The sequence below is a fragment of the Colletotrichum graminicola genome, assembly GCF_000149035.1.
Source record: "Colletotrichum graminicola M1.001 genomic scaffold supercont1.1, whole genome shotgun sequence".
NCBI classification, from domain to species: Eukaryota; Fungi; Ascomycota; class Sordariomycetes; order Glomerellales; family Glomerellaceae; genus Colletotrichum; species Colletotrichum graminicola.
In genome coordinates, this window is record NW_007361005.1 from 727,467 (window position 1) to 741,786 (window position 14,320).

The 14,320-nt window shown below is 55.2% G+C and overlaps 3 protein-coding genes across 3 annotated transcripts; 2 read left to right on the forward strand and 1 right to left on the reverse strand.

Annotated features, from left to right (window-relative positions):
• Positions 1–3,632: 3,632 nt before the first annotated feature.
• Positions 3,633–6,441, forward strand: GLRG_00194 (RhoGAP domain-containing protein; the record flags this gene model as incomplete). The annotated part of the gene is made up of 2 exons (XM_008090879.1): positions 3,633–4,266; positions 4,319–6,441. 2 exons carry the CDS (start codon positions 3,633–3,635, stop codon positions 6,439–6,441), a joined length of 2,757 nt encoding a protein of 918 aa, XP_008089070.1.
• A 777-nt stretch (positions 6,442–7,218) lies between these two features.
• Positions 7,219–9,346, reverse strand: GLRG_00195 (Alg9-like mannosyltransferase; the record flags this gene model as incomplete). The annotated part of the gene is made up of 4 exons (XM_008090880.1): positions 7,219–8,467; positions 8,521–8,711; positions 8,807–9,028; positions 9,131–9,346. The coding sequence occupies 4 exons, from the start codon at positions 9,344–9,346 to the stop codon at positions 7,219–7,221; spliced, it is 1,878 nt and encodes a 625-aa protein (XP_008089071.1).
• A 1,848-nt stretch (positions 9,347–11,194) lies between these two features.
• GLRG_00196 (ornithine-oxo-acid transaminase) lies at positions 11,195–12,662 on the forward strand (the record flags this gene model as incomplete). The annotated part of the gene is made up of 3 exons (XM_008090881.1): positions 11,195–11,692; positions 11,759–12,460; positions 12,525–12,662. 3 exons carry the CDS (start codon positions 11,195–11,197, stop codon positions 12,660–12,662), a joined length of 1,338 nt encoding a protein of 445 aa, XP_008089072.1.
• Positions 12,663–14,320: the final 1,658 nt, after the last annotated feature.

Below are 14,320 nucleotides of genomic sequence, written 5' to 3' on the forward strand. Positions count from 1 at the left end.
CGCATTTTCTTTTTTTCAGCCCGTCGTTGGGGAAGGGAAATGGGGAAATGGTCGAGAAAGAACGTGTGGTCCGAGGTGCAGTGCGTCTTGCTTGTCGTTGTATTGGACGAGACGAAGGGATGCCAATGCAGGTACCTACACCTAAGTGCCTGCCTACCTTTCCTTAGCCTTGAGGTAGGCACGGTACCGAGTACCTCTTGCCTTTTTTGTCAACCGACGACGCATTGCCTGCCGCCTTTGCTTGCTGGCCTGATATGCCCGAGGAACGTTAAGCCTCCCTTACGATGGCATCGGGTGTTCCTTTAATGAGATTTCGGCGGGAAATGAGCACTGCTCCTTGCATCCGTGTTCGTCTCTTTCCTTGTCCTCTCTCTCTCTCTCTCTCTCTCTCTGCATTTCGTTGTTTTGCTAGTTCGAATGGATAGACGCTCTGTCTTTGTAATTTCGAAAAAGCTGGGTAATTCTACTTCGGATGCGTGTCCGACTGCCCCCAAAGCTCTGACCAGCTGCCCGTAAAAGGCTTGACTCGTGACAGTGTGTGGCCGTGGGAGAGAGAGGCTTTCGACGGTCGAGAGGGCTGAAGAGGGGAAGAGGGGGCCTTGCCGACGTGGGGCACATCCGCGCCTCTGGCGTAAGCATATTTGCAAGTGGACTCGACGGGATTGGACTACCTACTGAGCAATACGGATAAAGGATATATAGATGGTTTTATTGATTCGAGGTCTGGTAGATAACACAGGCAGGTTGCTAGTGCACACCATACTCCGTACTGCTAAAGCCTCGGCCGGGGCCCACTGGCACCTCGCCGGTCTCATCTCCAGGGCCACCCCGTCCGGTCTCGATTTCCTCGGTTCCTTCTCTTCCTTCGCCTCCCCAAGGAGTTGGAACCCGCCAAGGGCAGCTGGCCCGGGCCTCGTCCCATTTGATCTCTCGATGATGCCCCACCAAGCGAAAAATGCCAACCAAGTATCTTGCGCCACGGAAGCTGGTCCTCAAGGGACCAAGTGTACCTACCTACCTACCTACCGGGGTACAAATATACATGTACTAGTGAGTCGTACGTACCAGGGGGGGGCTTGGAGAAAGTGGGCATGAACCACACAGACATAACAAAGAGGTACTTTCGCCCATGCCCGCGTTCTCAACCGCCTTGCAGCGTGTCCGTCGTCCAGTATTTCGTGGTCCTCAGCAACGTCCAGGTCTATCCAGTATCCGTTGTAGAGCTATACGCAGCACATACCTACCTACCTACTTAGGTAGTAAAATATGGTGGACACTCCAGTGAATGCAGACGGAGGCGGCCAGTGACTCCGAGCGGCACCCGTCCCAGCAACTCAGCACCCATTGCAATGCGCCCCACGTCCCACGTAACTGCGCAGCACTAGCACACTTTGCCTACTGCAGGCTTTGGGCCTCGACGAGTCTTTCTCCACCCCCGGGGAGGGGGACTGGCCTGTCTTGGGTCCTTGAGTCCTTGAGAAGAAGCATGGAAGGAAGGCGACGAGGAATTGCGCCTGCTTCCTTAGCAGTATACAAATATATCCGTATCCGTACACACTACCCTAATGTTACCCTAGGTAGGTACTGCCCGCAGTAATTCAACGCCGTTTCCTTCCACGTTCCACGTCCGCCTCCTGCCCCTTCTGTTTATCACTCTCTTCCAACCTACCTATCGACGATGTCCTGTCCTCGCCCACTATCGCCAATACTATCCAACGACCAGAAGTACCTAGTATGAAATACATTACATAGATAGTGTGTAGGTAGTTGAGATTTGTGTGGCAATGTCATTGGGGATACCCTTGGTCTCGTCCCTCCTACCTACCTACCTACCTGGAGACACGGATATTGTAGTTCACCATACATGTACAAGTACGGAGTACTTAGTATCCTATTACACCCTGCGACACCCCTCACAATCCTCCCTCACCCCTCGTCGTCGCTGCCCTACCAGACCACCTGACTGGCAACAACCCTGTTGTCTCGTCCCAGGCTATCCATCCCGTCTCGGATTGTCAGTGCCTGTTGCCATCGCTGGAGCCAGTGAGAGTTACCTCTGTAATTACTTGCTGTTCTGTATCCCCCTGCTCTCCCGGCTACCTACCTACTTGCCTACCTACTCATCTTATGCTCTCACATTGTAGACGCCCACAACTTAGCAGTACATAGCTTCACTCATTGTTCAAACTGGACGGTTCCTGGCTCGCATTGCAGTGCCTCTTTCGCTCACATGCCCTACCTACCCTAACCATCTTTGGGTTCCCGTGCTGCCAACTCTGGCCCAGGCGAGCTTTTATTAATCAATCGAAGAGAAATCCCGTCTGAATTCATCACCGCTGACGACAGCCCATCCCTCTTCGGCACACACAACGCACACACACCCGTTTACTCTCTGCACACCACCTTGTCTATCACCTACCCTCTTCCGCCTTACTTGGCTACCTAACCCCTCACCTTACCTCTGGGTAGGTACCTATGTAGGTAGCTCGCCTCCACAACACTTCCCTTCCCTTTTCCCGACTTACCCACGTACATGCACATGGCGCTAACGCCCGGCCTGGACCTGGACTTAGACCTGGATCTGGATCTGGCGGCCTGGACATTGGGACTCGTTGCAACTTGCACTGGCACCTGCAAAGCGCCTGCATCTCTCCCCTCCTACATCCACGCACTGCATCAGCCTCTGGTTTTTTTTTACCTTTGCCTCAACTTACTTCAGGTTACTTACCTTCCAACCTGCTTACCTCGTATAGAGTGCACATACCTCGCTTCCACCCCTTCTGCCTTGCCTCGCCCCGAACTCTCTCTCTCTCTCTCTCTCTTCCCCACCCCCGGGAAAAACAACATCTTTCTTCTTCGTCCTTCTCGCCCGACGGCATTCGATTACGAGATACAACCTGTGTCGTCGTCGCGTTCGTTGTTCGGAAAACGTCACTCGCTTTCATCATTGTCTGTCGTTCAAATCCCACTAACGCACAGCTCGTGTCTCACCGACTGCCACCTCACCCTCTTCCAGCTGTGCATCATCGTCGCCTGCCACTCGCTGTCTTTGGTCAAGGCTGCTCGGAAACCACTCGGGTCGTCATTTCGCCTACACTGACACTCTTTTCCGGCGTTCGCTCCCGCCTTCGTCCATACCTATCTCAACCAGAGCATCCTCATGACACCAGCAGCAGCACTATCGTAATAGATTTTTAGGAGAAGAAGGTGGGAAATCTTGGACAGTTCACGGGCAGTCGACGGGGCACTTCATTCGACAAAGGAACATTTGCGCGCCGGGGAAAAAAAGAAAGAAAGAAAAAGAGACCCCGCGTCCAATCACCTCCTGCACTTCGCATCCTCTCCTAGCGCATGCTCATACCCAATACCTCCCCAGCAACCCAACACAGTGCAAAACACCACCAAGCGAGCAAGCGAACAAGCGAACAAGCATCCGACAGACCGACCCAAGAACGAGCACTGGCGACACCAGACCCAATTTCGACATCGCTTTTCTCGCCGCCGCCCGATCATCGTCGCTCTACGTCGCTTGAGACACTTCGTCGTCCGACCTCGATCTCCCAGACCACCCTCCGGAGCGCTGGCTACAACACAATAAATTAAGCTCCGACCACCTGCGCCCCGTCATTGCGATGACGTCCGCAGCTCCCCCCCCCAACCAGGCTTTGCAGCCCACGAACACCTCGACCGCGCCCACCGGGCTTTCGACCCCAAATAAAAGAGACTTGAAATCGTGGTGGAAAGGCTTCAAGCTTCCTTCGAAGCATCAGGATCAAAATGGTAGCGTCCCTTCCACTTTCGCATCGCAGCCTTGTCCCCCAAAACAACCCCTCTTCGGTGAAGATGTCGACGAGGCAATGGATACATCGACCATGCCTTTGAACCAAGTTCTCTCGCTGCAAGACACCCATGTCTTCACGCCCAACGACTTTCTCCAACCCAAAGTCTCCGCTTCAAGTGATGCGGCAGCGTCCACCACCATCCGCCTAGCTTGTGTGCTCAACAGGCCGTCCCTGTCCATTGCTACTACGCCTGTGCGCCAGTGCGCCAAACGGATCCGCGCAGCTGTGACATCCGCCTCTACCTCAAGTGCTAAACAAGTCGCAGCAGATAACCGACCGCACGGCATTTTCGGTGTTCCTCTCCGCCAGAGCATCACCTATGCCAACGTCGCCATCTCCCTCGTCGACGAGAATGGGAAAAGCTACATTTATGGTTACGTACCGATTGTCGTTGCCAAGTGCGGCGTATTTCTGAAGGAGAAGGGTAAGTGCCACAACCCTTGCGTAGATTATCCCCTGCTCATCCTCCATCTCAGCCACAACAGTAGAGGGTATCTTCCGTCTTAGCGGCTCCGAGAAGCGCATCAAGGAACTCAAGCAGATCTTTGACTCCCCCGATCGCTACGGAAAGGGGCTCGTGTGGGACAACTACACCGTCCACGATGCGGCCAACGTCCTCCGTCGATACCTGAATGACCTTCCCGAACCGGTTGTGCCGTTAGACCTGTACGAGAAATTCCGGGAACCACTGCGAGGTGCCACCAGGCAAGCGGTAGGCGATGGTGACGGACCCCAGTTCGTAGACAACTTCGACGAGCAAGCCGCCATCGTCAAGTACCAGAAACTCATCACCGAGCTTCCGCCGCTGAACCGGCAGCTACTCCTCTACATCCTAGACCTTTTGGCCGTTTTCGCCGCCAAATCGGAAGAGAACCGAATGAACTCCCAGAACCTTGCAGCCATCTTTCAGCCCGGTATGCTCTCGCATCCGCAACATGCAATGGCCCCAGAGGAGTACCGCCTGAACCAATGCGTTCTCATTTTCCTTATTGAAAACCAGGACCATTTCTTGATTGGCATGCAGGGTACGGCCACAGATGAGAAGACCAAGCAGCTGATCGAAAAGGGCACACCCCCTGCTGCAAGTGGGCCAGTGACTCCTAACCCCAGCAGGAAGTCAGGGCTGGGCCGTTCTGCGTCCAATGCAAGTGCCGGTGCCGAGAGTGTGAGAAGAGAAGGGATGGTTAGGAGAAACCGATCGACTTCTTCTCGACACTCTCACCAGGAGGGATCTACAACCCCCAACAGCCCGGCTCTTGCTCCGACACCGAACAGTGGACTCGGCAGAAGTAACACAGTACCTTCCAAGAAGTCTCCCGCTCTCCAGACGGGAAGATTTAGACCCGATGCCTCTCCTATCACCGGTTCGTCCTCTCGAGAGCCCATGATTCCGGCGACGACGGAGGAGCTCGTCGAGGCACTTGATCACTCTTCTGCTGCTTCGATCATTTCACCTGCCCCGGCTGCGATCGGCACATCCAGTCTGGCTCCATCCGCTGCCGGTACGGCAGGCCGAAGTTTGGAGAGGCTGCTCGATCCAAGCGAGGCAACAACTCCCATCAAGGAGAGAAACCTCCCTAGCATATTCCAACGATCTCCCACGGGCGAAGGAGAGAAGAGACAGCCAAACAAGTTGAAGAAGAAGCGGATCCCTGGAAGTCTAAACCCAAGCGCGCAAAGCTCGGTTGCATCTTTGTCCGGTACGCACTCAGCCGCTGTGTCCCCTAATGTTGAAGCCCCTAATCCTATGGATCTGGTTGGCGATTCGATCCCCGAGCACGAGTCCCTTGCAATTGGCCAGCAACCCAATGCAGTCGATACACCGTCAGAGCCCACTCCACGTGCATCACAGGCCCCTTCAAGCAACACTTTGCACCCTGAGCAGACCCTCAAGAGCAAGAAGTCACCTCCGACATCCCTTCACTCATCATTTAATGAAGGTTCTGACATCGATCAGAATGAAGAGTCTATCATGACGACATCGGCGGACGCGAATGAGCCCGAGAAGGACAAGAAGAAAAGATGGAGGTTGTCGCGGCAACGGGGCCATGAGCACCAGCCGTCGGTTACATCGCCGCGTCAAGCCTTCGGCTCCAACGACAACGCTGATATAAGCGTGACCTCGATCGGAAGCAGCGGATACAGGCCACGCAAGAGCTTCACCGGTGAAAGCTCCGAAACTGGATTCCAGGCTGCCGAGGCACAGTGCAGTCACGAGTCCCGCGACAAGGACTGCAAAGACGAATCAAAGGGTCCTATTGGTTGGATTAGGAACAAATACCGAGAGGCCAAGGAGAGTGCTGAGCAAAGAAGGAATAAGTCGCCTCCCGCAGACCGGCAGTCCTCTCTCGGTGGGTCCAGTATCATGTCAGGTAGGGGCAAGAGCTTGGACCTGCGGAGAGAACCCGAAGAGAAGACGGCAAACGACCACCCAGCGCCGGTGCCACCGGTGCCGTCTCAACAGGCGCCGACTTCGGCACCAGCCCAACAGGAAGTGCCTCAATCAGCATCATCTCCACCAGCGGCATCTCAACTAGCAGCCGCATCTCAATCCGAACTAGCACCCCCGCAACAGCCGCAGGCCGAAGAAACGCGGTAAGCATGGTGGCCTTATCTCCAAGGTTGGACACCCGTGGCGTTTTCGATAGGGAGTTGTGATTACTATTCTATTTTTTTTATTCTTTTTTATTGGAAAACGACATGGATTCGTTGCTTAGACATGATGATGAAGCGCTTTCAGGGTTTGAAATTTATATGAAGAGGGGGAGAGCCTCAACAGGAGGAGGCTGTTTCTGTCCCAAGATCCCCGCTGAGATACTTTCTATACAAAAGGAGGCATGTGTGTGCTTGTGCGAATCATAATGTACGGAGTTGTTCGATTCTCCCGTTTGGCTTGGTGCTAGGCGATGCATTGCCCACGGGCTCGCTCGCTATGAAGGGGCTCTAGCAAAGTAGGCGTTGTCGAGTGCAGCAGGCCCTGAGTACCCTCCTGACGTTCCAAGGGATTTGGATTATTCGTGTTGAATGGAAAAGAAACGACATTTTGAAATTTCGATCCACTACGAGCGGGCCATCATTCCGCATTGGTGTTCTGTCGTATGTGTGTAATCTTGTCAACGCTTCGGTAAGTGTTGGGTCCACGCATCCCACTTGGAGGGTGTGCTAGTTCTATATGACGAAGATGACTTACGGCATGTTTGGGTTTCCTCAGCTTCATGTGAAGGTTAATTACATATTGTATATAATACATGATTTACATACCCTGTTCCGGAGGAGGAGGAGGACCATCTGAGTGCCTTTTGGCCCAGATCACGCCTTCCAGCCCATTCACTTGCCAGGTTCCCTGTTTGTTTTCAGGTGTTTTGTTGGTACGCAGCTAGGACACGGTGGCATACAGCCCCGTATCCCAGACGACAAGTTTCCCTCGCCGCCGGGGGTCCTCGTTGAAGAAGCCGTTCCAGCCCTGCCAGACTCGCCTCGGGCGGACGCCGAATCGCTGGCCGTGGGGTCCGTCGAAGAAGTCGAGGAGCCAGGGCTCGATGCCCTCGAAGCCGACAATGTAGCGGGGCATGTCCTCGGCAGCCGCTAGCGGTGCGGAGGACGCGTTCTCGTCCGCGACGGGGCTGTCCGTCTCCGTGTCACCTGTGGACCACAGCTCTGTGGACAGGAACAGCTGGGGGTCGTCGTAGAAACGGTCCGCTTCGTCTCGGTAACCGATGCGTTCTGGGGTGTTGGGGGCCGTGTGGATGGGCGGCTCGCAGGTCAGGGCCCGGGCGCGGAGGGTCGGATGGATGAGGTGGGAGCGCCAGGGTGTCGAGTGGCACGGGGTGAGGAAGAAGGCAAACAGTTCTTCCGACGAGGAGTTGGTGGGGACGGACAAAGCGGAGGTGGCGGGATGGAGACGGGAGTAGGAGTTGCGGAGGAAGGTAAGAACCGTCAGGGGGGCTGGTTGGTGGAGCAGAGTCAGGAAGAAGGACAGGAGGGCGTGGAGGGCCAGGGCGGATGTCAGAAGGCGCTTGTGCCGGAGTCGCGGTTTCGGAAGCGGGGACTTGGAGGTCGGTCTCGGGGCAGGGGAGGTGAAGAAGCCCGTCAGGGGCGCGGCGGCCAGAACGTGAAGAATCGGGAGGAGGGGGTAGATGAAGCGGACTTCCTTGTGGGAGACCAGGGAAAGCGTCGCGATCACGACGTAGACCGTCCATGATAGAGTCTTGAGAGTCTGTGTGCGAATTTTGGAGGGTGTCGACGGCGGGCGGTAGAGAGCGATGAGGACGAAGGGGAGATAGGCGATAGACAGGAGAGGCAGGCCTTGCGAGAGGTAGTAGTGCCAGTCGTTGCGGCCGTAGAAGACGGCAAGGGACTGGGACAGGTTGAAGTAGAGGAACCTATAGGGCGGGAAGGTCCACTCGCCGAAGTAGAGACGATCCGAGGTGAGGGAGGCGGAGAGTACCAGGACGCCGCAGAGGAGAGCCTCACGGATGAGGATGAGCACAGCCTGCGCCGTGAGAACGGAGTGCCGGGTGATGAGGGGCCGGATCAACGTCGCGGTTGCTACTGTTGCCCAGATGAGGATGTTGGTTGGACGAAGGAGGACTGCGACTGCAGCAAGGATGAGGGAGAAACGAAGGCTGTGAGAGTGAGTGAGAGTTCCTAGGTGACTGCTCTAATGTGAGAGACGCACCTCATTAGGGTTCCTGGTGTGTGCAAAATAGATTTCGCAGGCCTGGGGTTCTCCTTCTCGGCCTTGGCATCGCCGAGGAGCTCCCATGGCCAATAGTTGAGGGCCATGATGGTGAGGGCAGTCTCAAGCGAGTTGGAAAATGTTCTTGTCGAGCAGTACCATTGGAACGGGCTGAACATGCTCATGAACAGCTATCAGAGGGTTTCAGCAGACGTTTTTCTCTTATGCGCCCGCCCTTGCGCGCGTGCGCAGCCAAACGGGCTCGAAAACGCGGGACTCGACTTACAGCAAACCATGAGACGGAGCTATCGGCGCCGTAGATCTTGACAGCCAGCTGCCAGGTGTACCAGTCACCGGCCGCGGCAAAGACGGCCTGAGCGGCCTTTGGGGCGGCGAGTAGAAGCCATGGCCTGGCGAAGGGGAGCGGGCGGGCGATTAGGTCTGCCAGGTAGTAGACGGCGGCGAAGAGGGCGGGATGCAGGGAGGAGCGGAGCTGGTTTCTCCATTCCTATGCAAGTCAGCAACAACCCACGACATGGCATTAAAAACCTATGAGCCATCTGACGCCCCAGCTGCGAAACGCGAGGAGGGGTCAACGCCAATAACTCACCCAAGTAATCCATGCACCGCTGCCCTCGCCAAAGGCCATGCGCCAGGCGGGCTCAAGGGCCTGAAAGTACTCGTCCGGCTGGAAAAAGGTGAGGACCCACCAGGCGTTGAGGAGACGGATGACGAGGAGAGACCGGAAGACGGCGGGCTTGTTGCGCTCGTTACGAACTGCCATTAGGAGTTCGGGGCGGGCAGGCGGAGAGCCGACGGAAGCCATTGTGGAGAAAGCGTGGACACCCCTTCTCCTTGGTGGCCGGCGGCGGTAGCGGCAAAAGGGGGCAGCGTGGGAGGAGAGGGGGGGGGTGGGGGAGGGGACGGTGGGCGGAGGTCACGGAGGAGGGAAGCTATTGCGTAATCATCGGTCGGACGCCGGGAATGCGCTGATAATTAGTCCTTTCCTCGTAGGAAGGAAACGGTGTTGGCGAGTCAGAAGGCGTTACGTGGAAGTGGTTGGTGTGTGCGTGTTGCGTGTTGCGTGTTGGATTGTGTTGGTGTGTGTATCGATCCTGATGGTGTTGGGCATGCCTCCTGTTAGGCCCCTCTTTTTCCGTCTTTCCCCCTTCGCCCTTTTCTTCCTATTTCTTACTTTCTTGGCCGTTTTGTGTGCTGGCAGCCGGGACCGAGAAGGCAGTAGTAGGTTTAGGAAGAATGAAAGACAGAACAAGTTGTTATGCTGGCCTTCCTGATCGCTAATGGAATGTCGAGACGGGATGCAGAGCGCTAAAGTTTTATCGACAGGCCGTTGCCTTCTACCAATTGGTCACTAAAGCACCGAGAGTCATTGTCGCCGAAAGCCTGATGGGGGAGACGCTTGGACCACCCAACCTACGTACAACCTTGATATTCAGGCTTGAGCCTTGCTAGGTACGATGGTAAGGGTACCTACCTACCTGTAAAGTCGTGGTTTCCACTTGGCGGCACCAGAAATGGCTCCTCCCATTGGCTTCGAGCGGCGGGAATGCAAATAGGGACTCCATCATTGGGTGAGACCAGGACCTTCCTCGTCCGTCTTGCTCGTGCCTGTGTCAAATAGCCTGATAGCCTCTTTCCGTTCTGTTCGTTCTTCCATGCTGTGGATCCCTAGGCACTGAAAATGATATCTTCGAAATGAGAAGAGATGCTGGCCTAGGCATGAAGATAGGCGAATACAATTCGTTTCTATGATGGTCTTACCAACGTCGTCATCGCGCACAAATAGATAGATGCCCGGCTATCGGCACTGCCTACCTTCGCTGTCTTGTTCGTCTTGTCGTTCCATCCCTCCAGTCCCACTCCCATTTGTTGGTTGGGCCGGATATGTCTTGTCCCCTGACCGTGTTGTTTCCTATCACGCCTCTTACCATGCACACTACCTATCCTCCCCAACAATGCTCGACAGTTTGCATAATTTGGTCCTCCCACAGTAACACCGGGTGACCGCGCCTTCTCTTGTCCATTACGGCATTCTTACTCCAGTAACGAGAAACCACCCGAGTGCGCCGCTTTCCTTCGGCCACATACCCCTCTCCTTCACCACCCATGTGACTAGATATGGCACCGGGATGGTTTCCCTTACATGGTTCCCTCGGCCGTCATCCTTCCCACTCACCCACTTGAGCCGCTTATACCTGCGCTTAGGGGATCATACCTGCACTTAGAGGCATAGTGCCATTCTTCTGACTCCGACACCGCGACTTTGGTTCCAGGCCATGGTCCGGGCTCGCCTGAAGTTCAGATTTTCCTCGTTACTCTCTGCCTATGGCCAGCCAGACATTTTTTTTTTTGCTCGCCTCCGGGCTTTGCTAGACCCTTGCCGCCGCCTCCGCCGCATGCTGGCCAGGTTTCTGCTTCCGTATCGCACCTGTCCTTTAGTCAAGGGTCAGGGACGCTCGCCGCCCGCCAGGGTATAACTACCTAGTACCCCGCGATTTGCCCCTCGCTCCTGTCCTCTTCTCTTGATGTTTCCTCACTTTCCACAACTTCTCTCCAACGGCCACCTGTCCCAAAGTTACACACACTCACTTTGACAAATCAATTGTCACTCCAACTGATCTCCTACCCACATATTTTCAGTCAACCAGGCACAATGGCTCCCCACGCGAACGGCGATGCCCCTCAGTCCAATGGCGGGGTCGACTCGAGATACCATGCCTCTTCGACCGATGCCGCAATCAGGTCCGAGAACGAGCACGCCGCCCACAATTACCACCCGCTCCCGGTGGTTTTCGCCCGCGCAAGCGGTGTCCACGTCTGGGATCCCGAGGGCAAGCAGTACCTCGACTTCCTCTCCGCCTACAGCGCCGTCAACCAAGGCCATTGCCACCCCGAGTTGGTCAAGGCATTGACCGAGCAGGCTGGCAGACTGACCCTCAGTTCGAGAGCCTTCTACAACGATGTCTTCCCCAAGTGGGCTGAGAAGATCCAGCAGGTCTTCGGCTATGATATGGTTCTACCCATGAACACGGGCGCCGAGGCTGTCGAGACGGCCATCAAGATTGCGCGGAAATGGGCGTACAAGGTCAAGGGTGTTGAACAGGGCAAGGCTCTGGTCTTCTCAGTGAATGACAACTTCCACGGCCGCACGGTAAGTAATCCCAGGTCATCTGTCGGCTACTGATTCCTCGAGCGCTGACGCTGACGTCCCCGCCAGATGACGGCGATTTCCCTGTCCGTTGACCCCGAGTCGAGAGACAACTACGGTCCCTATGTTCCCAACATTGGCGCCCTCAATCCTTCAACAGGTCAGCCCATTCGTTACAACAACGTTGGTGATATCGAGGCGGTGTTCGAGGCGCACGGCAAGGACACTGCTGCTATCATCATCGAGCCTATTCAGGGCGAGGCCGGCGTTGTGGTGCCGGATGATGACTACCTAAAGAGAGTGCAAGATCTTTGCAAGAAGCACAACGTGCTCTTCATCTGCGACGAGATCCAGACTGGCATCGGTCGCACGGGACGGATGCTGTGCTCCCAGTGGGCCGGCATCAAGCCCGACATGGTGACACTTGGCAAGGCCATCTCTGGTGGCCTGTATCCCGTAAGCTGTGTGCTGTCAAGCAAGGAGATTATGCTTGTGGTTGAGCCCGGCACGCACGGGTCTACTTACGGCGGTAACCCGCTTGGATGCGCCGTGTCGATCCGCGCGTTGGAGATCATGGAGGAGGAAGACCTCACGGCTAAGGCAGAGAAGTTGGGCAACATCTTCCGCGAGGGCGTTAGGGCCTTGAACTCGCCCATTATCGAGCTGGTGCGTGGCAAGGGTCTTCTGAACGCCGTTGTCATCAACGAGTCCGCTGCTGCAGGTAGAACAGCCTGGGATCTTTGCCTGTTGCTGAAGGAGAAGGGTGTTTTGGTAAGTCACACGATACTCCGACGGAGCATCTTGAGGACAAGACTAACAGCATTATTTTCATTAGGCCAAGCCCACGCACGGGAACATCATTCGCTTCGCACCTCCTCTGGTTATCTCTGAGACCGACCTCCGCAAAGCCCTCAACATTATCGGCGAGGCCCTCAAGGAGCTACCGACCGTCGAAAAGGCGTCACATCACTAAACACTCGGTGCGATGACAGTTTGGGAGTCAGCAGGATACAATCCCTGCAGTGGACACACAGAACATGCGGCGGTCGTGGAGGTGTCGGTGTCGTCATACCACAAGGGAGGGGATGCGGGTGGTTCTTCAAATCCGAATTTGGACCCGAAGGAATGGTGGGATTGGTTGAAATGCATGCTGTTGCGATTGGGTAACCCTTTGGGCGTTAGGAGCATCACACATCCTGGGCACTTTGTTGTTTTCTATACCCTCGAAAGCCAGGGCCAATGTTTGTGTTACAAGGGGGACTCATGATATGGTTGGGTCACTCTCACCCACCTTATCCAGGCAGCATTGGGATCTATTCAGTATCCTATGGTTCGGAGCATAGTTCATGCGGCGGGTGGGAAGCACAGGGTGGGAAATGATTCGCCCCATTCATGCTACCTGTTAGTTTTGCATACATGTGTGTAGCACTTCAACGGATTCCGATAGAGTGGAATCTGGATACACGGCAAGAGCACCAAAAGTAAACACATGAGAACGATTTGCCACGACACACAGAATGCCAGTCACGTCGCACCGCCGTGTGTATGTAAGGGTTCGTGCATATGCCTGATGTATTGACAGCTGTTGAGGATGTACGGATCCGGCGAGTTGGGTTGCATTGCATATGGTGCCGGCAGGTAGGCAGCCAGCCAGAGAGACAACCAGGCCCACGTAGCGGCAAGGGGTGAACACGTCGAGCTGCAGCGAAGCTTTTCCCACTAATCGCCAACATCCCCATGCACGATGCATCCTGATAAGGTGCGCTGCTTCTTCCTCATGTGTAACACAGTACAGGCTCCGAGGGTCAAGACCGTATGGATTGCGGAAACAAGGTGAGGTGGTGGCCACGCTTGTATGCTCTTGGATTTGGCTTGTGTTTGTGTTTTTCTTCACTTCGGCTCACAACACTTGACAGGATGGATGGCTGGCTGACCTACAGTGTGCCATCTATTGGCTTGTCACATCACGCAGACTGGTAATGATGGGGTCCTCACAGTGAGGCCATTTCGCACCCGGCGAGGCCAGTCAGACGTGGACGGGCTTGGCGGCACAAGCAGGATTGATGAAAGGGGGGGGGCAGCATGTTCGGATATATATACATATATACGGATACAAAGAGAGAGGGAGAGAGAAGGTGTGTATGCGCGCGCGCGCGCGCGTGTGTGTGTGTGTGTGAGGCATGTTCGGCACGGCTTGCCCCTTCTGGTCAAGAGAAGCCATTGCACAACTGCATTGTTGTGTACTTCCCGATACCCAAAGTCAAGGGCTGCCATGGACTGTTCGGTGCCGCGTTACAATCCGTTCTCAAGGGAGCAATGTGTATTTTTCCTAGTCAACCGACGGTTCACTTGTATAACAAGTGGTCGGCGATATCCTTTAGTCCTAGACAATTCCTTGTGGCTTCGAAGAAGCCATCGTCGTGGGCCCGTTTGGGCCCGACTTTTCACCCAGGCTCCTTGTAGATGCAAAGAACGTATTCGGTGTGCAGGAAATATGCTGCACAGAAGGCATAGGGTGTGTCGCTACTTGACATTTGTTGTTCCTCGATATTGCAACACAGGGTTGTGATAGCTTTGGAAGTCGATCGCGATAAATATATGTACGGCTGACAAGACGATTCGAACATACGG